Source organism: Notechis scutatus, chromosome 2 (assembly GCF_049901735.1).
Source record: "Notechis scutatus isolate UNSWTSFEM ecotype Mainland chromosome 2, rNotScu1.2, whole genome shotgun sequence".
Taxonomy (NCBI): domain Eukaryota; kingdom Metazoa; phylum Chordata; class Lepidosauria; order Squamata; family Elapidae; genus Notechis; species Notechis scutatus.
In genome coordinates, this window is record NC_142010.1 from 199,096,038 (window position 1) to 199,121,854 (window position 25,817).

Below are 25,817 nucleotides of genomic sequence, written 5' to 3' on the forward strand. Positions count from 1 at the left end.
CCTATGTTCGTTCTATTTGACCTATTTGTGATGGAAGATTATTGTTAATTTTGGTAATGTCACTATTGTTGGTATTATTTATTGTTAATTTTATGACTCTTTTATTCATCTCTATATATTTTAGGAGCAAGGAGAGAGAGGGGGGGGGGTCTAGTGGTTAAGTACCAGGCTAGAAACTGGGAGACTGTGAGTTCTAGTCTGGCCTTAACCATGAAAACCAGCCGGGTGACTTTGGACCAGTCACTCTCTCTCAGCGCAACCCACCTCAAAGAGTCACTGTTGTGGGGAAAATAAGAGGAGGAAGGTGCGTTGAATACGTTCACTCCCTTGAGTTGTTTGTACAAATAAAAATGGGATATTATGTTTGTGTGTCTGTGTATGTAGTATCTTTTTGTGTATGTTATGTTTTCTTTCTTAAAGGCCATAATTAAGGATTGGTGATGAATGGTTAGTTTCTCATAAAAGAGTACTTTTATAGGAATGTAACTTTTTTCCCCAAGATAGTTGGAAAAGGAAATGCTAAATCTGATTACAAGGGTACACAGTAAAGACTATCATGTATTCTATTGTTTACATTTTTTTAATGAATAAGCCCAACTCATGTATTCTATAGCTATAATACAAACAGAAAAACAGCATTTTTTCACTGTGGTGATGGCATATACAATAGGCATTTTCAGGTTGTGAAGTTAATTATACATTCTTTCAACCCTGTTTTAGTATTTCAACAGGAGACTTCAATCTATTGTTGGAAATGTCTGAGATTAAGCACAAAAAGGAATAAATATTTAGGGTTATTATTTTAATCCCACAGCTACCAGAAACTAGAGTTCTCAACTGAAGAATGTGAATTGAAAAACAGATAGAAAGAAATTTGCATTTGTTTCTGCTGTTCAAAGCTTCACTTATGATTACTAAGTTTGACTTTTCAGTAACCAGTTTTTCAGGTAAATCAAACAGCATCATGGCTATTTCCACACTTAAAGAGAATATCAAATGTCACTATTTTTTTCCAGATGTCACATACATGTGGGTATGAGGTTTGTATGGGGCTTGTGACACATAAAACTCTATTTAGCTGCCATCTAGACTCCATTAGACTTCTCTTATTATGCACAAATGTCTATCCAGTGACCACCAGTATTTATCAGGAGAAAAATAATTTACGGGCCTAAATTTAATATTAAAAGGGTATAAACAGAACATTTGCAGACCCTTTTCAATTTTTTTTTTTAGCTGAAATTTGGAACATTACAAACATTTTAGTTTTTGGTTCAGCCAGGTTACAACTGACTTGAATAAAGCACATTTTCTACTTTGTGCACAGCCTCAAGATGGCACATTTGGAATGTATAGAGGTTGTATAGTAATAGATCATCGCTATTACATCTTTAATTCAGGTTTGTAAAGAACTTCCATTAGCTGGCAGCAATTAAAAAATATTGATACCTTTTCCATTAAGAAGGACAGACATCATTGAAGACAGGAAATGGTTTTATTGTTTGACAACGTAAGTCCTTTAAAGCTGACATGATAAGGAAATGGACTCCACAAGAGAACTGGACGCTTTATTGAGATAAACAAAGGATGTCCAATCTTGGCAACTTTAAGACCTGTAAACTTTACTTCCCAGAATTCCTGGCTGACTGGGGGATTCTGGGAGTTGAAGTCTACAGTTACCAAGATTAGACACTCTGAGATAAGCTCTATTAACAGAATTTCGCAAGTTTGAGTTTTTCCTCCTATTCATCTTACAACTCAATAATATCAGGGAGGAGCCAACCTGAGAGTCTTCCTAACACCTTATTCTCTCTGCCCATCCATCCCCACTCCTGGTTTAAGGAATACTTTTGCCCTTTCTGTTTTTGTAACAGCCTCTGAATATTTCTCTCAAAGCCACTGCCATGACTCTCTGCAGACATTGGGTCTGCACATCACATGAGCTAGGCTCTTTCCGTAAGTGGAAAGAATGAATTGAACTACCAACACACACCAGGAATTGTTTGTATTCATTTTCTGGGTTTTGCTACAAAAGATACCAATGGTTTATAACCCAGAACAATCTTTGCTTTATGTACTATTTTGAAAAGAAAACAATGAATTTAAAGAGATCTGACTTGGATAATATACTGAGAAAGATCTTGGAAAGACTTCCAAGTGTGACCCTAGATATGAAGTATGGTTGCCTTTTAAAGAAATAAAGGAAACACCCTAAAATTAAATGCAATGCAAAGGAAAAATTATAATAGGCAAGGTGCACCATAAGGTTCCAAAGTCTGTTGTTAAGTATGTGTAAGGTTTTGATCCTTTTCCAACAACCTTGATGTTCCCTCTTGATCTCACAACACTGCCCTAGTTCCAGTCCAAAAAATGTAAGAGGTCCTTTGTTTCACTTTGTTTTCTATAGTGAAAAATAATTTATAATTCAAGACTGTAGTCTTTTTTTTTTTACAAAATTAATTTATCTTCATCTTGGATTTTAAAATTAAAATGAAGAACAGCAGTTACAAAATGTGTTCTTGTCTTTCATGTGATCTAATGAGATTACAGGAATCTAAAGTTAAAATGTATCAGTCAGGGTTTTATCTATATTGCCTTGTGTAAATAAACATAATACTGTTGATCCACAATATGTAATATCACAACTTCAGATGGCCAAAAACAACACTGCATAGTGCAATCTACAATATCATAAGGATTTGAATGATTATAGCTGCAGTATAATATTAGAGTTGAAATATTAAAATAAATATTGTAGTACCATATTGGATTAAAAGAAAATAGCCTGTGAGATATTTCAGTTGTAAGTCTGGCAATATACAAATAATAATGATAATATATCAGTATCATCACTACAGTTTAACAACTGCAACTCCCCTGTCTATTTTCAACAACTCAGTAATATTTGCAAAGCAAAATGTATAATGAATTAAAATGTAATTGTGTAAGAAACAGAAAGAATTCATTGAAGTATAAAATCACATTAGGAAATAAACTGAAGAAATGTAATGAGGTATAAAATGAATTCGTTCACTAATAATATTGTTGCAATGGGTACTGAAAAAATTGCCTAAAATCAAAAGTACAAAGTATATGTTTACATATATTATTCCTTTTGGAAAAAAATATCTCACATGTAATTACTTGCTAAAAGTCTAGCCATTTCTAAATGTCAGAACTATTTAAAAAATTGTGACCACATATTCAGCAAGTCAATCTTATTTAGTTGTGTTTAATAAAAGTCTGCACTAAATTTCTGTCTGCTCTGCAATTGCACAAACCATAAGACATGACACACTGTAACCACAAACTGCATGTTATTTCCTCACTGTCTTGCCTCTAGCTTAATCCTTTCTTATCTATCTATCTATCTATCTATCTATCTATCTATCTATCTATCTATCTATTTATTTAGAGGAATTCTTTAAAAAAAAGGGCAAAATGACTGATTTGTGAATTGCAGAGTTGAACTGCTGAAGAAAGTCTCAATATACCGAGTACGCATGTCATAGGAAAACTCCCAAGAAGTCTTTTGAATTATTCCAAATTAAGTCATCTTAAAGAAGTAAAACATTCTGTTAAAGATTTGCTGATAGTATTATAAACAGGCTCAGAGCAAGTTCTGACCAAACACTTGGCCTGTTCTGCTTGCCAGAACTATAAAGATGTTTTACATAGCAAATAACTTCCTATACAAATAACATCTTTGCATAATTATTTATCAGGGAGGGTGCTTTCCAAAGGAAGAAACTGTAAACTCTACAGCAGGAGTGTCCAAACCTTTGGCAACTCTTAAGACCTGTGGACTTCAACTCTCAGAATTCCGCAGCCAGCCTTCTCGGAGTTAAAAGTCCGCAAGTCTTTAAAGTTGCCAAGGTTGAACACCTTTGCTATAGTAGAGTTTAAAAATGCTAAAGTGGTAAGTGATCCAAGCATAGGGGAGTTCTGTACACGGCCACAATAAAAATCCTTGAACGTGAGTGTCTCTACACACTGGCGCATGGCTCTCTCCTTAGATCCGCAGCTCATCCTCCTCACACATACCCTTTACTCACTGCTCGAGCCGCGGTTCTCCGTTCCTCCTCCCACTCCACCCAATCAGCCTCCAGGAGCGCCAGCAAAAAAAGCTGCTCGACTCGCGGAGCCGGTGAAGGGCAAGGAGAAAATAAAGCTCCTGACAAGCGCAAGGAAACGAAGCCTACCTGTTGATTTTCAGGGCAAAGGCCCTCCGCTCGGCACTGGGCAGAGTAGCCATGGAGGGTTGCCAAGAAAGGCAGCGACTGCTCACTTAACAAGGCAGGCAGCCGAGCCGGGGCTTGCTGTCAATTCGGCGCGGAAAACTTCCGCATTTCACACCTTCCTCGTCGAAAAGCAGCCAATGGGGAGGGCGCAGCAGTTTCTTACAAGGAACTCAGGATGGGCGCAAATGAGCTCTGCTCGGTCTTGAGAGGCGCGAGGTGGTAAGAATCCCGGGACGCTTATGCCACTTTGGGTTCCCTTTTTTTTTAAAAAAAAAAAGAGCACCGCAGGCGCCGTTTTCACTTTCCCGGCATTGGGGGAAATCTGGCATTTCTTTGAGGCTAGAACAGCCGAGAACAACCGCATCCCTGAGGCCAACCTCACATTTTGCTTCGACGCCTAGCAGCCCGAGTTGGAACTTGCAAGAGGAAGAACCCAAGAACAAGAAGTTGAGAACGGCCGCTTCAATAAATATTTGAATCTCGCCTCGCTTAGGCGAAAAGCGGTTTTAAAAGCTGCTTGTATGAGGGCTGGCTGCTACGGGAGTGTAAAGCCCCACAGACCCGGTTGAGGAAGAGGGTTGAGGAAGAGAGGCGCTGAGACCAAACCTGCTTCCTCATGTATTTTTATTCTCCCTTCCGGCCCTGCAAACGTCCTACAACGAAACGCCACCCCGTTGAGATTCCACGGTTGTTGCATTCTTATTAACAATTTGCAAAGTCGTTCGCAGTCGAAGTTCCAACTATTGGCTGGCTTGCGGGCCTGTGCCAAGCGCCCTTGCGGGTCGGTTAAAAGTGCGGTAGATGTCACTCTTGCTGCGCTTAAATCGAGTGCCAGCCAGTCTTGCGGGAAGTTCCATTTGTGGACATAGTTCAGGGACGCTTTAAGAGGATTCGGAGTTGTCTCTCCGGGTTTCAGTCAAAGCAGAAGGTGGCCTTTTTAGTGACTCCAAGAGGTGAGACTTGAGAAAAGTTGTTGGGATCCTTGGTGCTCTCTGAGCTTGGAAGTTTTCTTGCAGGTATTTCACTACCCAACTAAGTAACATCATCAGTGCTAGAAAGGAGTGAGGTTTGGTCTCTGTTTAGAAACCTAACTCCCTTGTAATTCTGATGATGTTACCTAGCTGGGTAATGAAATGTCTGTAAAAAAACCCAACAACCAATCTTAGAGAGCACCACCCTGAGCTACAAATATTCTCATCTATTGAGATGGACTGTTAGGAAGCAGTTGCACCACACATTGAACCCCAAGTCAACACCAGTGACTTGAACTTGGCACCTAAGCCTCTGAATTAAGAGTTGAGCACTGAGACAGTCAAAGGCGAACAAATTAATGATAGATTACCAGAGCAAATCTAGATATGGTAGGTTGACTCAGCCTGCCATCCTTCGGAGGTGGGTAAAATGAGGACCCAGATTGTTGGGGGCAATAGGCTGACTATAAAACCGCTTACAGAGGACTGTGGAGCACTATAAAGTGGTACATACAGTAAGTCTAAGTGCTATTGCTATTGCTGTGTTGTACGTAAACCATGCCCTTTGCCTGCCATGGGATCTGGGAAAAGAATCTGGAAACAAAAAGGAGCAATTAAAATGACATTGAATTAGGTCCATTTTACAACAATAAAAAAGGAGGGCAATTTTTTAAAAATCCAGAATATCTAATAGCTACAGTACTTTTCTTTTGAATGCTTGGAGCAAGAACCTTTTTTGTCCAGTACTGATATTACCCATGTTCACTGCCCTCTCTGGTTGCAGTGGGATTACAGTAGTAGTGACGCAGCATACCACCAACCTACTGGATTTCATAACTGCTTTAGTGAATAAACTGAACAAACTGAGTATGTAGAGACACTCAGTGAACAAAGATAAACATCCTTGCTTTGACTGGATTATAATACAAAAGAAAATTATTAATCTGAAGTGGATCAAGATCTGTGAATAGATGCCTGCATATGTATATTTATATATTTATTTTCTGGGAGTTGAAGTCCGCCAGGCTTAAAGTTGCCAAGGTTGGAGACCCCTGCTTTACAGCACCTAGTAGTGCACAGAATTTCAGTGTCCTTGTTCCTGTCTGGGAGCAGAGTGTTCTTCCTCTCTAGTCCCAGAAATAGTTCAAGATGAATGTTTTTTTGTGGCAGGCAGCGGGGTTAGAAAAAGCAAGCTCCCTCCAACTTCTAGTTCATTCTGTGTCATAAAAACAGATTATTCTGAACATAAGTTTCCTCTGAACATGAATCTCATAATAGGAAAGCACCTCTTTTATGCTTTACTGTGGACCTTGGGCATTATCATTGCATACACCCCAATCTTTCCACCATGAAAGATTGAAACGAATATAGTACACCTGAATCTGGAAGCAATAGACTGAAGGTAGGTGGGACCCTCTTGTGGGTTGCAAAGGTCTAGGATTCTACCTCCAACCTATTCTCCCCCTCCCCTCCCAGGGCAAGCCAGCACTGATAGCTGCTGGGAAAGCCCATTAACCAGACTTCTGCTTAGTGGTCTTCCCTATAATAATATATTATTTGAAAGTCCCCTGAAACCTGTGGAGCAGCTGTTTGGGGTTCATAAGCAATGGCAACTGCAAGAAAAAAAAATCAACATTATTCTGGGCTCCACATGGATATTTTTTCCCCTCCAGAATCAGAGCAACTAATTTCAAAGTAATCCGACTACAAACTGAACTTCTCAAAAACAAATAACTTAAGGATCCTGCTATGCATTTTTCTTCTAGCTAGCTCAGAAACAGAACAGATCAGTACTTATCCATTTATGAAACCCAAGACCTTTTAAGTATTTGACATTTCTTCAGTATGCTGGGCAGTGAGGGAGAGCTCAGACTGAGTCGCTGGTTTCCTTCCCTGTTTGTAATACATGTATATACATGGCAGATGGTTGGCCTTTTTTGTTCCATAAAGAAATGAGGAACATACAAGAAAAAAAGTTTCGTGCAGTAAAGGCGCCAAGACATTAAAAAAAAAAAAGCTTTTGCTGTTAGAAAATAAAAGGTTGATCTTGTTGATAAGAGAATAATGAAATTGCAATCCTATAAATCTGCCATGTCAAATTTGAGCTTGATTCATTTTGCGGCTTCTGCCCACACATTTTGAACAGTGGTAGTGCTTTTCTGTGAGAATATGTATTGATAAAAATATTGTCATGATTTATTAATATTGCTTCTCATCAGGAACAGGAATTAAGCACAGCTCATATGAACACTTGAAGAGGAACTATGAAATAAATTGAACAAGTGTAATTCTATGCAATCTTTGTTCTTGCCACACATCAGCAATAAACCACTTTTGCCATCTGTGTGTCTGAGTGCTTTTACAATATGACAGAACCATGTGGAAAAGGTCAATTCACCTTAGTATCCTTTTTGAAATAGTAATGTTAAGAGTAGTCTGCACTTCTGTGATTATTTCCCGATTCTTTGTAAAGAAATCAATTTTTCTGTACTTTGAAACAAGGTGCAATCGTTAGATTGATTTCAACACAATCAAGCAATTTGGGAACTCCTAATTTATTGAACCAGACGTATTTTTAAGCCACGGTATGGGCTGCTGTATTGTAAAATAATGTCCACTGCTTACAGTTCAATCATAATGTAATGTTTGGAATCTAAAAAGCCTGGTCTTGCTGGTCTTTCCCCTGGCTTAATAGATGCGCAATTAAGGTAAACGTGTTACTCTGATCCATTTGTTATAATCCGCCCTATAGCCTTTGTCGCAGAATGCAGAGAAAAATACCTATTACTCCCTGGCTAGAGATAACAAAAGCTTCGCTTTAGGTATCGTAGTGGAAGCTTTTGAGCAGCTCGGGCGGTCTTGAAATTCAGTCTTCCTCCCTCTGCTCCGTTTTGGTACCTTACGCCGACTCAAAACTGTTTATACGGTTGAATGCAGGAAGAGGAGAAACCCCGCCAGGGTAACAGGTTGCATCTATCAGCGCACGAAACAAAGGAGCGCATGCGTAATAAGGGTAGGAACTTGTCAGACGAGAGGAGGAGTTACTTCAGCGAGAGCCAAAGCACCGGCGGTAAGCGGAAGTGTGTGTGTGTAGGGGGGAGGTGTTAGAAAAGAAACGCGTTGGTCGGGGGGAGTTTAGAAATGCATTGGTTGCCTTGCTGAATTAACCCCAACGTGAGCATTATCGATGTGTATCTGGGTTTACAGAGAAGCTCGATGGGGTTAAATAGGTTTCCTCGGTTCGCGTGGTGCTTTACTGTCATATTTCTTCAGTTTCGCGCGAAACAGTCCCATTCGGTCTGTCAGAAAGTCTCTAGCTCGGGGACGTCCCAGCCTTAGCTACTTTGAGACTTGGGGACTTCAACTCCCACAATTCCCCCACAAGCATGGCTGGCCGGAGAATTGTGGGAGTTGAAGTCCGCAGGTCTAAAAATGACCAAGGTTGGATTGCCCTTGCTGTTGTAGCTCAAGGGAAAACTGGATGAAGGTGTCTCCTGTTTTCTACAGCTGTTGGCATTCTTTCTGAAAATGCATAAAATGATCTGACTGCTTCATTGTCTTTCTGATCCTTTTTCTTTGAAAAGTGCTGAGGTCAAGCCCTCTTCCAAGCTATTCATGATGAGCCACATTTGATCTTCAGGCTTCCTTTAAGTGATTATGGTTACTTAAAAGTAGCGTTCAACCTGCTTTCCTCATTCTCTATGATGAAAGAGGGAGAAGCCCAAGGACGCTCCTGTTTGGAAGTTCATGGAAAGAAAAACCAGTATACCAAATAATGTAGCTACTTGTCCCAAAGGTGCTTTTCCAAGAGGCAACTGGACTTTCTGGTTTTTCTTTGAAGACAAAACGTTTTTCATCCAAGAAACTGTTTTAGCTCTTTAAGCACCTTTGGGACAACCATGACCTGGATGACTGAGAATCTCAATAGACATGTAGCTATTTGTTTTTCTCTCCTCCTCCATCCCTCTCAGTTCCTGTATTCAATATTTTAGACGTGTAGACCTGATACATTTTACATAGTATTTCTTAAATGTTATATTTTGTTTGACAGACAAGAGATGGAAAGTTCATTTATGGATGATGAAGAGGATTGCCCTGAATTGATTCCCATAAAGGAGCCAGCAATAAAGGATAATGTAGAAGGCATTCAACCTAGCAAGATTCCTGTTACTATCATCTCAGGATATTTAGGTAATAAATGTGTCTTCTATTCCTTGGCAGAATATATAAAACAGGATTTACAGAATAATTTGAGGGTTAAAATGAACTTCATTAGAAATACTCCTTTCTGTGAGCTTATTTCTTGATAAGATGTGATGATATGGCAAGCATACTCAACCGTCAATGCATTATGTCTGTCCCTCAACATAAAAGAATAAGCCAAAGTCTTATGCGGACGCTCAAGTCCTGAGAAAGGAAGCTAACCCTAATTTTACCAAGCTCACTGATATCACTTTTCTTATTTGCATAGTGGGCTTCACATATTTATTTCAAATATTCAGGTAAGAAGACCTACAAGATTTCTCCCATGTTCTAGAACAGGGGTCTCCAACCTTGGCAACTTTAAGCCTGGAATTCTGGGAGTTGAAGTCCTCCAGGCTTCAAGTTGCCAAGGTTGGAGACCCTTGTTCTAGAACATTACAATATGGTTCAGTGTTTCTTACCCTTCCTTGGCCTCTTGAAGATGTGTGGACTTCAACTCCCTGAATTCTCCAGCTGGCATGCTGGGAAATTCTGGAAGGTGAAATCCATACATCTTCAAGTTGCTAAGGTTTGAGAAACACAGATATAACATATTCCTTGAGAACTTATCAGGGCTGGCTAGTGGATAGTGTTGACTGGCTGTGATTTTTTATTAAAGTAGCATCTTAAAGGCCTAAGACGTTGAGATAGCCACTATATCATCCCTCTTCTGCCTTTCCTTCACCATGGTTATAGTGATTACAGTAGTTCCTAGCAGGGGCCTGTTGGTCTGATTGTTTTGGTCAAGTTTAGATTCAACAGCTCAAGTCCAGAATGTTTAAGTTGCATTTACATTATACTGATTGTGTCACATGAAACACTAATTCAAGACAAAATTATTTTATAGTTTAATGCAAAGATTTTCAAGCTGATGTATGCAACTCTCCAGGAAATTACAGCAAATTTGATTGAAGCAGTTTGCATGTTTTGGCGGGCATGCACATGCAAAGCAAAGAATGCTAATAAGATTTATCCTTACTTTTCTGGGCAAGCCAGTAACATATTTTTTTTATAGTTTTGGCAGTAAACTGCATATATAAGTGGAAAAAATGAGAAATGAGTGGCTGTCTCAAAAATAGAAATAGAATTCCAAGGAATTCCTGATTCCTCAGAATTATGCAAAATTAACTAAAAATAAACATTAATTAAAGTATGGTTTTAAAATACATGTTTAATGACTTCCAAAGAAAAGGTTTTTAATTTGTAATCATAGTTAGGTAATTGTGGCATTGCAAATTTTGACAATCCAGGCTTAAGTGGTTTGTGTAAACTCACCATTAGTATTCCTAGTGGGAGTTAGAAGGCAGTTTCTAAACAGGGCTATTTCTGCACCCAGATTCTTTTTCTTTGTCTGTTTCCAAGTAATAGTTGAAGGAACATGGAGTCTGCTGATAATGGCTCTAGTTCAAACCATAAACATCTGAGGAAAATGTATAAACCAAAAATTGCATTTTGAAACTGTGTTAAATCAAAGTTTAAAAATGTACAAAACATGTTAAAATTCATTTCAATATTTTAATGTTTCTGAAGGTCCCTTTTGTTTTATTTTCATCTTCTGTTATAGTTGGTTGATTAAGTAGATTAAAAGAAGGGAAATCTTACAAAATGTTGAAACTATTACAAATACAGTTGTATTTTATAGTGTCCATAAACATTTCATTATTATGGTCTCAGAATAGACTTCTAAATACATAGTCAAATTCTGCTTTTTCAAGTATAGGCGATTGCTGGTTTAAAAACTTAGAGGGGTTAGAATTTTTTTAAAAAAATTATTGGAATGGTATCTCAAAATATCTCCTTAGTATAAAGAATGGGACTTCATTGTTCCTTTTTAGTTCTAGTGAAATTTGTTCTTTCTTTAGGTGCTGGGAAAACTACTCTTCTTAATTACATTTTGACTGAACAACATAGCAAGAGAATAGCAGTTATTTTAAATGAATTTGGTGAAGGTATGTAAAAATGCAAGTGAGTGGAAAACAAACTTTCATGTTGAAGCCTGTGTGTGTACATAAATGTAAAATATGTCCTTTAATTTATATTCACACATTTTAAGAGTTGTGATGCAAAATTTCCTCTCGAAGTAATATTATGCACTCTGGCTGTAATCTAAAGACTGTGATTTAAAGTTTGTCCTTTTGAATAATGACATTGGGATACATGAAGTATAGCAACTGAGAAAATTAGTTCTATTTAATAAACAACACAGAGGTGCAGGAAAATTAGGGTGTGGCTTAATTTTCTGGCTCCTGTAGCATCACATTCTCAACAAACCTAGAAAAAACGACTCGTATCTGTAATGGAAGTCAAGATACCTTTCCCATCCAAAACCTGAAATGTATTATTCTTTCACTGTTTTATTTTCTTTCAATAAAAGTACTATTTTTATTATAACTTTTCTTGTTTTCTCAGGTAGTGCATTGGAAAAATCTTTGGCTATAAGTCAAGGTGGAGAACTCTATGAAGAATGGCTGGAGCTCAGAAATGGCTGTCTTTGTTGTTCAGTAAAGTAAGGATTTTTTATTTGGTAAAATTGTCAATTCTAATATTGATTTCAAACTATAGTCTGCATTTTTCATGATGAAGGCTAATTATGCTAGAGAAGATCTAGTATTGTTATACAGGTACTTACAACCACAATTGGGACCAGAATTTCCATTGCTAAGCAAGGCAGTTAAGTGAATTATATCCAATTTTATGACCAGTTGTTAAGTGAGTCATGGGGTTGTTAAGCGAATCCAGCTTCTCTTATTGACTTTACTTGTTAAAAGCCAGATAGGAAGATTACAGATGGCAATCACATGACCTTGGACTGCTGTAACTGCCTGATCTAGATGTTTTAGCAAATCATAATAAAATTGAGTTCTTAAAATTAAAATTAAGATTAAAGTGTCATTTGTATTGCATCTATTTTAAGAGAATGGGTGTTTATAAGTAGCTTCCTTTTTAAAATTTTCATCTAAAATAATGTAGAGAATATGTAAGAGAACAGACAGAATGCAGAAACTTAGATATATGGAAGCAAACTTTTAAAATGAACGTGGGTCTATACATTAATTGTAATTAATTATTTACAAATTAATGATGAGATTTGCAATTACTTTGTAAACTTATTTAATAAGTTTACAATCAATATTTCTGGATATATACTTGATTGTGAGGTAATATTTTACGCACACAACATATAGAATTTGATATAAATGTAACATAAAAAATATTGCTGTTTGTTTAATTTTCTCATTAGAGACAATGGTTTGAAAGCAATTGAAAATTTGATGCAGAAGAAAGGGAAGTTTGATTACATTTTGCTAGAGACAACCGGATTGGCAGATCCAGGTATACAGGGAAATGGGAATGAATGTGAAACTCTTTTTTCTGGAAAATCTATTATATATGATAAAGATACATTGTAGGAAGTTTCAGTGCAGTTCTGTTTTATAATACTGTATGTTCTATTAATATAGCTAGGATGTTAGTTCATAATTAGAATAATCACAGAAAAAAGATACGCAGAGTCAATCTTCATTGTTTCCATCATTACAGCATCTAGGTTGTAATTTTTACAATACACCCATGGCCACAAATGTGATTGTGATAGCAATAGCAATAGCAGACTTATATACCATTTCACAGTGCTTTACAGCCCTCTCTAAGCAATTTATAGAGTCAGCATATTGACCCCAACAATCTGGGTCTTCATTTTACCGATCTCGGAAGGTTGGAAGGCTGAGTCAACCTTGAGCTGGTGGGACTTGAACTGCTAGCAATCAGCAGTCAGCAGAAATAGCCTGTAGTACTGCAGTCTAACCACTGCGCCACCACAGCTCTTTAGATACTTGTCATTTTAGTACAAGGATGTAAAACTTGTGTTGTCACGGCAGCATCACATGATGTATCACAACTTTTTTCCACTAAACCGGGCATGGACATGGCCAGCCCGTGATGCAACTGGCCCACGGACTGCGAGTTTGACAGCCCTATCTTCCTTGCAATCATTTGTTCCTTTCAGCAAATATTCTAGTATATAGACAGCTAGCTGTTGTCCTATAGACTTCAGTGTTCCCAATGTCTCTGTCGTGGGAAGCTAGATACTTACTAAATACTTGCCATCCTTTCATATGGTTTGATTTTTCCCATACAGCTTTATAACCTCACTATTTTCAAATCTCTGCCTTTTCTAAATTTTACAACTTATTCTCCTATTCATTCTCTAAAATGTTTTATGTTGTATTTAAGGCACATGGACATAATTACTTTTAATGAATATAGATAATTTGGTAAACAGCAGATACCTGTTGTTATAAGAATTTGATTAAACCAAGTAGCCGCACAAATGACTTTGTGATTCATCATTGTATTCCCCAACTAAACAACTTCCACATAAAACCAGGTAATAGCACAAGATAAGAATATAAACATGATCGCATTGTATAGCATTTTTTGGTCTTCTGGTCCTGTTGTTGTCTACATTAAATGTTTTTCAACCTCAGCAATTTTCAGTTGTGTGGACGTCAGTACTCTCTTTTATGCCAGAAAATAGGACATAGAATAATGGATTTAAATTACAGGAACGCTGATTGCAGTTGAAGATACTGTAGAAAGAAATCTTAACAGTGAGAGCAGTTCAACAGTAGAAGTCATTGGTAAGCGAGGAACGGTAGTGGATCTTCATCACTGGAAGCTTTCATGCATAGGTTAGAGCAGAGTTCTCCAACCTTTTTGGCTTTGCGGACCAGTGGGGGAAAGAGCGGATGGTTCTGTGCAAGTGGCAGGTAAGTGCACATGTGTGCACAGCTCCATTTGCACAAGTGATAGGCATGTGCTCCTGCTGTTCGCACAAATGGAGCATGTGCACCTGTGCTCACCCACTGCTCGTGCAAGTGGAATGCACGTGTGTGCTTAGCCACTGCTTCAGACGGCCAGGTTGTGAACAGCTCAAAATCCGGTAGTGGATCGTGGCTCGGGGGTGGGGACCCCTGGGTTAGAGGGCCATGTGCCTGACATGCTTTAAATCAGGGGTTGCCAACCTTTTGGACCTCAGGGACCACCAAACTCATAATTTTAAATCCCACGGGCCAGAGGCCCTGAGAAAATCCCTCCAAAAAGTCTGCAGGAAAATTCCCCACCCCATTTTCCTACTGATCGATCATTCTTTCTTTGGGATCGCAGGATACCGTCTCCAGCTCCGTTCTCGGGGGGGGGGGTGGGGAGAGAGACTTTTGGCTTCATGCAAGGAAAGCAGCAGAATTCTTTCTTTCTCTCCCCCAAACTCTGCCAGAAATGAGTCTTTGCTGGTGCAGCCTCTTGGAGCAGGAGGCCTTGCAGGGTCCCAAAAGGAGGCCTTTGCGTGCAGCCAAAAGCAGAGGAAGAAAGAAGCAGAGAGAAGCAGCCCGGTGGGCAGGGCAGGCATGGGGGACAAGGGGGGCAAGTTCCCCCCGTCCGCCTTTTCCCCCCTCCCCTCACTACCTCATGCTGTGCACAATGCAAGTGACGCAAGCCTTATGTTCCTGCGGGCCATGTGGGTGGCGATGTCTTGTGTTCCCGCGCAGCCTGGATTAATTGCTTTGGGGGGGACATTTCTCTGCCGACCAGCAAAATGTTCTCGCAGACCACCAGTGGTCCCCGGCCCACTGGTTGGCGACCACTGCGTTAAATTGGAATCTTGCAAGGAGCAGGCTTATCTTGATAAGCTAAAAAAAAAACCTTCCAACTCTGTAATAAATTTTTTCTTTGCCATGAGTTTTCACTAAAAAAAATAATGAATGAAAGCTGGTTCAAGAACCCCAGGGCCTTTTTAAATTAAATGTAGCTTAAAGTAAAGAGAAAATTAATTTTGGCATTCCAATTGCTTCATATTAAGAAGATTGAGATTCTCCCGTTCAGAGCTAAGTCACTGTAATGATGAAATAAACGATAAGATATTCAATTTGTTAAAGTGGTTAAGACACCAAGCTAGAAACTGGGAGACTGTGAGTTCCAGTCCTGCCTTAGGCACACAGCTAATCGGTTAACCTTGGGCAGTCCCTCTCTCCCAGCCCTAGGAAAAAGGCTACAGCAAAGCACTACCAGAAATGGCAGTTGCCAGGAGTGGACCTGTCTCAAAGGCATACACACACACACACACACACACACACACACATGGACATTGGTTTAATTTTTGTTGTAAACAAATCTTATTTCAGTTTAGTTGGATACTATTAGGCATTTGAGGAAAATAATAGATACCTGGAAACTATTAGATGTTAAGGCCTCTTGCCTGAGTGATTACTATAAACCGTTGACAGGCGCTTCAGTTTTGACACCAGTGATGCTTGGGAGGCTACATCCTATCAATTCAGGTGGACAGCTTCAGATATTGAAACAGCTTCGGATACATTGTTCTATGCATGTCTGCTTCATTTTTAAGACAGCCTTGACATCCGCTAGATTTGTGAGCTTCTGACAATCCTTTAATTGTTGTCAAATTCTCAAGGCCTTTACCTTGTAGCATGTTAGGTGTACTGAATCAGCTCACATCAAAATAAATTGATTTCTTATTTTTCAAAAACTTATCATTTTTCAACAACATCGGTTCTCACTGCTCTGTAAACGGCACACTGTTTTCATTGCTTTATAGTAGTAATGTGTTCGTAGATGTGTTCCAAGATAAAATGAATATTGCTCAATTTCATTTCATAGTTTTTCTGCATTGTTCTTTACAGATAAAATCTATGTAAATAGCTGTTATTCACCAACTATTCTATAATAAAATGCTTTGAGCATTATAATTATATTTTTATTACTGATGTTGCTATAGAGTAAGTCCAAAAATTGTTTTGTTTCATACTGATAAAAATAAAGTATATTTGTGCAGAGGTGTTAATTCTAAAAAAAAACAACCAAACAACAACAACAATTGTATGAATTCCGTTGTAGGAAATAGAATTTATATCTGATAGAATTTAAAGAGTAATCCTTACTCTTTAAAATTCTACTAAACTCTAATGGAGTTAAATAATTCATTGGAAGTACATCCTATTATGATTTCTGTTGATATGAGAAAATGTCTGTAAATTAAACTGAGGATGAATTTTAAACATACAGAAAAGGAGAAAAAGAAAAATTAATTTTTGAAAACTTTATAGTATATAATTAATGTTTATTAATATGTATCCTGAAAATGGAACACCGTACATTGATCAAGAAGTTTTCTGTAAATAATATTTTAAGTGCAGTGATACAGTGGTTCTCGACTTAACAACCACAATTGAGCCCAAAATTTCTGTTCTTAAGCAAGACAGTTGTTAAATGAATTTTGCCCCATTTTACAGCCTTTTTTTTACCACAATTGTTAAGTGAATCACTGCAGTTATTAAGGTCATAACATCTGTGTTTTCATTGACTTGCTTGTCAGTGAAAAGTCAAAAGATGATCACATGACCCTGAGACACTGCAACTGTCAAATACATGCCAAATGTCAGAATTTTGATCACCTGACCACAGGGGTGTTGCAATAGTTGTAAATGTGAAAAATGGCCATAAGTCACTTTTTTCAGTGCCAGAACTGAATTTAAATGAATGGTTGTAAGTTGAAGACAATCTGTACACCCCAAGCTACCGCTGAAGGTTTTTTGATACCTAAAGTGAAAATCAAATGTTGTATGTTTTAAAAGTACTCTTTCTCATAAAAATATGATCAAAACAAATAATTTATAATTTTTTTTATTTTATTTAAAAATATTAATTTGTAAGCATTTATCATTTTTTTCTAGCTCTTTGATTCCCCCCCCCTCTTTTTGGAATATAAAAAATGGAAACATTTGTTCTATTGGTATATTCTACATGTTTTATTTGCTAGGTTCTGTGGCCTCCATGTTTTGGGTTGATGCTGAATTGGGAAGTGACATTTATCTTGATGGTAAGAAAATTAATATTTGAATATCGTGTGTGTGTGTGTGTGTGTGTGTGTAGAACAAGAGATCCTGAAATTAAATGAAATGCAATTGTGTTCAAAGCAATTTAGTTCAATGAGGGTCTTTAAGCTATTTAGATATGCTTGGATTTTTCTGAAAGTGTTGTTCATATTATCATAAAATAGCTGTGAGGCATGGGAAGTGACAAAATATTATACTGTCACAAAATGTCAGAAGATGTTAAACTGATGAATCTTAAATGTAGATTTTGCTCCTTTCCACCATCTGTTTTCTTTGCTAAGAAAATGCTTATTTCACATCTCAGAAGACAAAGCAATTCACCTCTTATTAAATTTTTATAACTTAATTCTGCCAGTAAGAAATTTTCCCCAGATTGCTTTCTTTCTTTCACACAAAGAAAATATACACAAACCACCTTGCCAGCATATGGTTTGATTCAGATTTCCCCCCTTCCTTTGTCTCAGGATTATCTCCTCTAAACAAGGCTTGGCTCTCTTCTTATGGAACAGCCCAACTCAGTACATTCAGACAGGCAGCTAACCACTCCATTCATTATAGAAACATATTGAGCCCTTCCCTTCCTTCTTCTCCTTACTTGCACTAGCTTCTTCCTTTTTTGTCGGTTCTTTGATTGGAAGGAAAGAAGATTGATTGATTGGGAAGTCCCAGCTAATTGCCATCTCCTCTTCTTTCTTTCTGGAAAATGTTCTGGATTTCTTTGGATCCATGAGACATATAGAGAGAGGAAAAGGCAAGACTTTTCTCCTTAGTTTGAATTCAAATCATTTTTAATATTCCTGAAAGTGCCTACATTGTTTTTTTAAATTAACCTCAGCATCTAAGGAAATGTTTTGAAGGCTTATTGCATCTTAGGTAATTTATTGTCTTAATTCCATGTAAATAATATAAGACATCTGCGAATTCTATTGATATTCTTCAAATCAAGACTCTTCCTTCCTTTCTTTTTAGGTATTATATCTGTTGTTGATGCAAAGCATGGGCTACAGGTAACATAAGATGATTTTTGTCAATTACATAGCAAAGAAAACAAACTGATGAATTTTGTATGCCTAATAAACTAGGATGCTTGACTGTGTGTGTCTCTTAGAAGTAGTTCTTTACTTACCACTGTAATTGAGCTGGGAATTACGATTGTATATTGTGGATATTAGGGTCACCTTGTGATCACACCTGATTTTATGACCTTTTTGCAATTGCTGCAATCGTTAAGTGAAACTCACATATACAATATAAATATACAATATAAATATAAAAGGCCCAATGGGTGCTTTTTACTGGAAACTAGAAGTAAATGGCAGGAACTGACCAAAAAAATGGCACAAATCACAGTCACAGGATCCCTGGTCACTGCAAATGGATATAAATGCAAGCAGGTTACTTAAGTGCCCCAAACACAATCATATGATTGCAGTGTGTGTGTTGCGCCCAGAATTTTGAAAATGAGTCATAAGTGATTCAAGGAAGATCTGAATGATCACTTACTTGGGACTACAAATTTGCCCAAGTCTGAGCTGTTAACTACTGTACATACATTTATTTATATCATGATTTGCCATACCACAAGGGGTTTTAAGATTCATGCAACATGAATAAATCATCTGGCTTTTTATGTGACAATAAATATACTTTGATTAATTGTTTTATATACTGTATAGGGAAGTATTTTTTGTAGTTGACATTTAAAAAAAAACTTGCAAAAAGTTTTTGAAGTAATAAATGTATAATGTTTGATGTCTTTGGAATGCAATCCGCTGTGCATTACTCAATCAGTAAACATGTAAAAAGCTTGACACATTGCCGGTTAGATGGCAGCTTTTACATTTTCTGTCATACACCAGATAAATAACTTTTGCTTTGTGTAGGGAATTTGCGATCTTGTCCAATTCCTGTGGTTTCAAAGCCTGACCTTTGCCTTGGTATATGATTAAAAACCGTCCGGAGGCCATACAAGTGATGACACTGAGATAATAGGTAGCAATTTAGAAGTGTCATGCTTCGGGGATCCAACCTAGTCCATGTGAAGCTGAGAAATTGTACCCTGTCGCTAGCAAGCCAAATTGAAACTGAAATGGTAATTGATATCATGGACTATCACTCTAATGGGATTGTCACCTAGGAATCTGAAATATTCATGTTTTAATCTAAAGGCAAATGATTGGACAGCTTGCAATGACAGGTCACAACACTGACAACACAACACAAAAAAGGTCAAAAGAGAGTTCTTGTGCTATTGTACATCCTTATCAAGATATTTAATCAGAAAATACTATTGGAACTATTTTTTTCAAATTTGCAATATGGATTAAAAATATTTGCAGCTGCATTTAAATCACTTCTCAATCTTTTGGCCAGGATCAAGTCAGTGAAAAGAACCTTTCCGTTGCATGTTTCTTTTTCTTCTTTTCCTTGAAATAATATATCACACTGGAAGCATCTGTCTTGCCAGGGTAGTATCAGGGTAAGGTGCTAAACTAAGACTGGGCAGAACGATGTTCAAGACCAGGCTTAGCCTTGGAGTCACTTGGATAACTCTTCAGCGCAACCTACCTCAAAGATTTCTTTCTAGATGGAAAAGGATTATAAATTTAACTAACTAATATTCAAATTAAGTGTTGAAATACTGTGGCAGTGATTAACAGGAATACAGGTAGTCCTCAACAACGGTTCATTTAGTGACCATTCAAAGTTACAACAGCACTGAAAAAAGTGACTTATGACCAGTTTTCACACTTATGACCGTTGCAGCATATCCCCATGATCACATGATCAAAATTTGAACACTTTGGCAACTGGTCTGTATTTGTGGCAATTGTCCCAAGGTCATGTGATCATCATTCCCAGCCGGCTTCCAATGAACAATGTCAATGGGAAAAGCCAGATTGGCTTAACAATTGCGTGGTTCATTTAGCAGCTGCAGTGATTTTCTTAACCCATGGGAAAAAAGATCCTAAAACGAGACACCGCTTAACAACTGCCTTGCTTAGCAGTGGACACGTTGGGTTCAGTTATGGTTGTAGGTTGAGGATTACTTGTAATTGTGAAGTGCTGATGGATGTGTAACTACTAGTTTTAGTCCAGGACCATTGACAGCTAAGTAAGTGGATGATGACAGTCTAACACCTGGATGTCAAACTCTCGTGGAGTCACATAGCTGTCACATGATGTATCATGACGGTTTTCCCCTTCATAAAGCTGGGGTAGGTGTGGCCTGTGTGTGATGCATCCCCCCGTGGGCCGCCAGTTTAACACCCCTGGTCTAACGGCATGTATCAAACAGATAAAATTATGAAATATAGGTATCTTTATTAGGTTTTCTGTGAACGCTCAGAACTTTTTCTTTCAGAAAGCACTCTCGGAATTTTTGCTGTAAAATTAAAAACAAAATCAAAGTTAAAATTAAAATTTCAACACAGATTAAAATTTCTATTAATGTTATAATTATGGAGAATTAGCAACATCCATCTCAGTTCGATTGAACTGAGTATAATATCTCACTGACAAATAGAAGCAGATCGAAGGCAGCTATTTTAAGTATGTTTATATATTGTGAGTTTTTCTCTTTAATCTTTTCTTCATCTGATGTTTGAGACTGAAACAGGAAAAACTTAATGATATTTTCTGTGTAATGTGTACTCTGTAAAGATCAGTTGATTCAGTTTACAACACAAAATATTCCTTTTTAGAATGGTGTTTTTGATTTTTTTTCCCCCAGCACCTGAAAGAAGAAAAACCCACAGGCCTTATTAATGAAGCTGCTAGGTATTGGTATATTGCAGTTTTTTTCCTCTAAATCTTAGTTTGTTTAATGGGAAATGCATAAACAGTAAACATCTTTGGATCATTTAGGAACATTACTAGTTAAAAGTTCAATTAGTAGATCCAATTCACTTGCTCTGTATTTGTTTCCTGAATGCTTAACTGTTCCTCTGTAGTTTCCCATAGAAGTAAAAGCTATTCCCTGTATTTTATGTATTTTTATTTTTTCAATTCACATAACTGTCCATCTCATGGCTCTGTCCATGCATGGCTCTGGATAGCTCACAGAGTTAAAATATCAAAAAAGAAAACCATAAAAATAGCTAAAAAAAAAAAACCATATAAAGAGCCTCAGTGGCTCAGTGGTTAGAGTGCAGTACTGCAGGCTACTCCTGCTGCAGCCAGTTGCCTGCAATTTGGCAGATCGAATCCCACCAGGCTCAAGGTTGACTCAGCCTTCCATTCTTCCGAAGTGGGTAAAATGAAGACCCAGACTGTTGGGAGCAATAGGCTGACTCTGTAAACCACTTAGAGAGGGCTATAAAGCACTATAAAGTGGTATATAAGTCTAAGTGTTAGTGCTATTGCTAAAAACAATGGTAGCAACTGGAAAAAAAAATGCAGGAGAGTGCCAATCAGCTTACAAACAATACAGCCATCTTGCAGGCTTCTGCTGACTGCCGTCTGCCTGCAATTTGGCAGTTCAAATCTCAACCAAGCTCAAGGTTGATTCAACCTTCTGAGGTTGGTAAAATGAGGATCCAGATTGTTGGGGACAATATGCTGATTCTGTAAACCACTTAGAGAGGGTTGTAAAGCATTGTGAAGCGGTATATAAGTCTAAGTGCTTTTGCTATAGCTCCATGGGATCTCCAGACCTGATGGCAAAACCATGTTTTCCAAAAGGCTGATAAGACTGAGGCCAATCTAACCTTATAGGAAATGATGTTTTACAGGGCAGATGCTTCTGGGACCACAAGGTGGTCTCTTGGGTCCCATTAGATGAGACTCTTTAGCAAACAGGACCATCACATGCCATTCTGCTTGACTTGATGGAATGAGTAAATGTAAACAGGGAGAAGTAGTCACTCAAATCACCTGACCTCATAACCAACAACATAAATTGAACCCAGATGCATTTGGAAAAAAAATGTGTAGATTCATAGATGGTGGTTAGCTTAATTACTGACTTAATTGTAGTTAAATAATTAACTGTAATCCATAATGGACTGGATTTCTAGAGCCCAATAAGTTACTTTATCAGAAGGCAACCCAAATTACAAGCACCTTAGATTAATGGAGCATGGGAACAAATTATCTTTTTTTAATGCTCTGAAAGTTTTTAGATTTCTGTTGTTGTATTCCATCAGAATAAGTAAGTGTGTGCTACTTTTAAATGACTTCTTTATTCAGCATTTCACTTTCTCCTGTATATAACTTTCTTTTTATTGGAATGAGAATGACAAAGAATCTTAAAGTCTGATTGTTTTTTAATTAAAAAGGTACATTTTTAAGTATAATTGTTTAGAAGTAAGTTCTGCAGTATTCAATGGTGCATTTAGTAAACAACGTACAGCCTTTGGTGCTTTGAAATCAAGTAAATGATTATTATTTAAATTTGCAGTAGAATTTGTTTTTATTTTGCACAAGCACTATAATGTAGTCCTCCTGAAAGATAAATCAAGGTGATACTTGTGTTAATAAGCATACAATTACTTGTGTTTACTTATTTTACTTATTTTTCACTTACTGAATTTTCTCTAGGCAGGTTGCCTTAGCAGATCTTATCATCATCAATAAAGTAGACTTGATTTCAGAAGCTGAACTGATGAAATTAAGAACAGCTGTCTGGTAAGCATACATTTATTTCCAGTATCTTATTTATACATTTTTATACTGTCCCTTTACTTAAAAAAAATCCTCAGAAATCAAAACAAGTACAATTAAAACAAGTTTAGAGGTTTACATTGCATTTCAACTACCTAATCATTTAGGTCAGTGTTTCCCAACCTTGTCGACTTTAAAACATGTGGAATTCTGGGAGTTGAAGTCCACATATCTTAAACTTGACAAGGTTGGGAAACACTAATTTAGCTGAACCATGCAAAAGCAGTAGAAAAATAGGCAGCTTTTCACCTGAGAGAAGGGGTGGTTTTTTTTGTCTTCAGGCACTAATGAGTTCAGCAAGATAAAGTGGCTCCTGAGGAATTTGGTTGAAATATTTATTGTTGTTTTCCTGTGACTGTGGCCACTGGAACAGTAGATTACATGGGATCAAAACAATACATTTGATTTAATTATTTAATTGGCAGGTAGTTATTTAAATACATTCTCTTCAGATTTACAACTTTTTACTTGCTGTAGGCTTGACGTTTTGTATGAAGTGAAACTAACTAGAACAAAGATTAGTTGTAGTCTCCGCTACAGTTTAATGAAGTCAGGAAGCTTTTGACTAAGGCAGAATTACAACCACTGTCATTAATTATCTATTAATCTTTTATTGGGAGAAAAAGATGATTTTTGAGGCTCAAATGCCTAGCTATTTCTGCTTTGGCAATAGAGTTGGATTTTGCAGGGTGGAGGACTCTGTATTCAGTAGCCGAAATCCTATGTTTCATTTGTAAGCCACTCAGAGAGGCCTTATCAGTGAGATGGGCATATAAATTTAATAAATAATGTGCAGGTTAAGGGCATAAACCGGATTATAGGATTTACAGGCCATATGCTGCTTAGTTGTATTGCTGTGACCAATGTGGTAACTTTAACATTTGCGGTAGAATACAGTATGATTTCAGAAGTTCTCTGACTGGAAATCCCCATGCTACATGGGGTAGTCCCCTGCACCCATTTTTCTCTCTCAGAGTACCTCTGGATCTCTCTTTTTTGCCCTTAATCCTACAATTCCCACCAACATCAAAAGCTCGCCCATTTTCAACATTATCATGACATCATCAAGCCCTTCCACAACCTTCAGAAGCCAAACAGTTTTATAAACTATGAAGCATGGTTCTTGAGTCCAAAAGAAATTATCCATCTCTGAGCTGAGTCATTATATGAAACTGTAGGATCCCCGTTTTGTTTACAAACAGCAGATTTCTTTCAGATTCAAAATTCTGACAGTTAAATAAACCAGAAAATAGATAGATTGGGGAAAGCTTTATTGTGTCTATAAGCACCAGTATACCTGCAAATACTTTTTGGTGGCAATCAGTCTCCCTGCTATGCCAGACCTACACATCCTCCTCCGTCTTACCTGGCTATGAATCTAATTTAATCAGAAAAGGAAGCAAGAAATCTGTAGAAAAAAGGAACTATATTTTTGGTCTCCGGAAGAAGAATCCTGTGAAGTTAGATAGGGTGGCAGTGAGTGATCAACCCAAAGGAATCCACTGAACAACATAGCTGAGTTGAGATTTGAGCTCCAGTCTCATCAGCAAAAGTTCAAGAGTTTATTGTATTACACTAGCTCAATGCATAACAATCGTCTTGGAGGATTTGGGCAAGGATGACATTTCTTTGTTACTCTAAATTATCATACAAGGCAGTTGATCTGCCTCTTTGAAGGTTCTTCTTGCAGAAACTTGAAATCAAGCATTGCCAGTAGCTATTTCAGTTCTTGGGAAAGTCCTCCCTGATGAATTTGAGGAACATTTGAAAACACGCTCTTTGAGTTTGGTTTTCCTGTTGAACATTTTAAATTAATGTTTAATGTTCTAGAAGTTGTGGTTTTATATTTTAATTGAACTTCCATAAAACCTTGTTAATTCATAAAATGTAAAGTCTATTATTATTGTTTTTGCAGGGATCAGATTAAACATAGGAATCTAAATTTTGTCAAGTTGGGTTATAAATTATTTCTGATATAAGTATTCTATCTTTTCCCCCTTCTTCAATAATGTTAGCGCAATAAATGGAGTTGCCAACATTTTAGAAACTCAGCGCTCAAGGTAATTAAAACAATGCTAAATTAACTACTTTTTCCTACTATTGTGAATAATATACATTAATCTGAAAAGTTTATTTTATTCAGGAAGTCAGGCTACACAAGCAGTACCCAATTAGTTTATATTATTATCTGACATCTGTCCCTGACAACTCCTGAGGCTTGAAAAAACAGTTGCTTGGTGTCAGTGGACATTAGATGCTGTGAACAAAATCTGAATTCAGACTATTCTAGCAATCAGTAGACTTATTCACTGTTTAGCAAATCACTTTGGACAATATTTATAGCCTTTATGCAAGATATGAACATGTTAGTAAATTGTTTGCATAATTTTTATATAATTACATACATTTGGCTATATAGATACTCCCATCTGGTCCAAAAAAATAGAGGTTTTAGTGCATCAAGATGGTAGAACGTATTAGTGTAGGTTTGTGTGTATGTGTGCACACCTTCAAGTCAGGTTTATTTCTGGTGATTGCCTAAACAAGTTACTGTACAGAAATTAATTGCCATTTTTCCTCCTTCCTAGGGCTCAGAGCAAGGAGGCTGACCCAAGGTCACAACTGTCTGAGTTCCTAAGGCAGGATTAGAACTCAGGCTCCTGTTTTTAATCTAGTGAGAGCATATGATTAGCTATAATATAATACATTATCTAGTTCAACTCTTAGCTGGCCGTTCAATCCCCACCGGATTGTTCAAAACATAGTTACTGGACCCTTGGGCAACCAGG

General features: G+C 37.4%; 2 protein-coding genes across 9 annotated transcripts in view; one reads left to right on the plus strand and one right to left on the minus strand.

Annotated features, from left to right (window-relative positions):
- The window catches only part of DOCK8 (dedicator of cytokinesis 8), an 84,005-nt gene extending 79,664 nt beyond the window's left edge, over positions 1 to 4,341 (minus strand). For both annotated transcript variants that reach the window (XM_026675520.2, XM_026675513.2), the window contains exon 1: positions 4,203 to 4,341. In XM_026675520.2, the coding sequence (XP_026531305.1) occupies positions 4,203 to 4,255 (53 nt within the window). In that variant the 5' untranslated portion in view covers positions 4,256 to 4,341. The remainder of the gene's footprint in view (positions 1 to 4,202) is intronic.
- Positions 4,322 to 25,817, plus strand: part of LOC113428592 (zinc-regulated GTPase metalloprotein activator 1A-like) — a 28,230-nt gene continuing 6,734 nt past the window's right edge. For 2 of the 7 annotated variants that reach the window (XR_015748036.1, XM_087957784.1), the window contains exons 1-10: positions 4,322 to 4,460; positions 9,264 to 9,403; positions 11,317 to 11,403; positions 11,864 to 11,960; positions 12,696 to 12,787; positions 17,289 to 17,348; positions 18,334 to 18,371; positions 21,098 to 21,144; positions 22,906 to 22,992; positions 25,044 to 25,088. Coding sequence is in view for 4 of the 7 variants with exons in the window: in XM_087957784.1 (XP_087813910.1) it covers positions 9,271 to 9,403; positions 11,317 to 11,403; positions 11,864 to 11,960; positions 12,696 to 12,787; positions 17,289 to 17,348; positions 18,334 to 18,371; positions 21,098 to 21,144; positions 22,906 to 22,992; positions 25,044 to 25,088 (686 nt within the window). In the remaining 3 variants the exon portion in view is untranslated. Of the gene's footprint in view, positions 4,461 to 8,161; positions 8,387 to 9,263; positions 9,404 to 11,316; positions 11,404 to 11,863; positions 11,961 to 12,695; positions 12,788 to 17,288; positions 17,349 to 18,333; positions 18,372 to 21,097; positions 21,145 to 22,905; positions 22,993 to 25,043; positions 25,089 to 25,817 lie in introns of those variants that run through there. The other 5 variants (XR_015748037.1, XM_087957785.1, XR_015748035.1 and 2 more) reach the window with 3 other exon arrangements.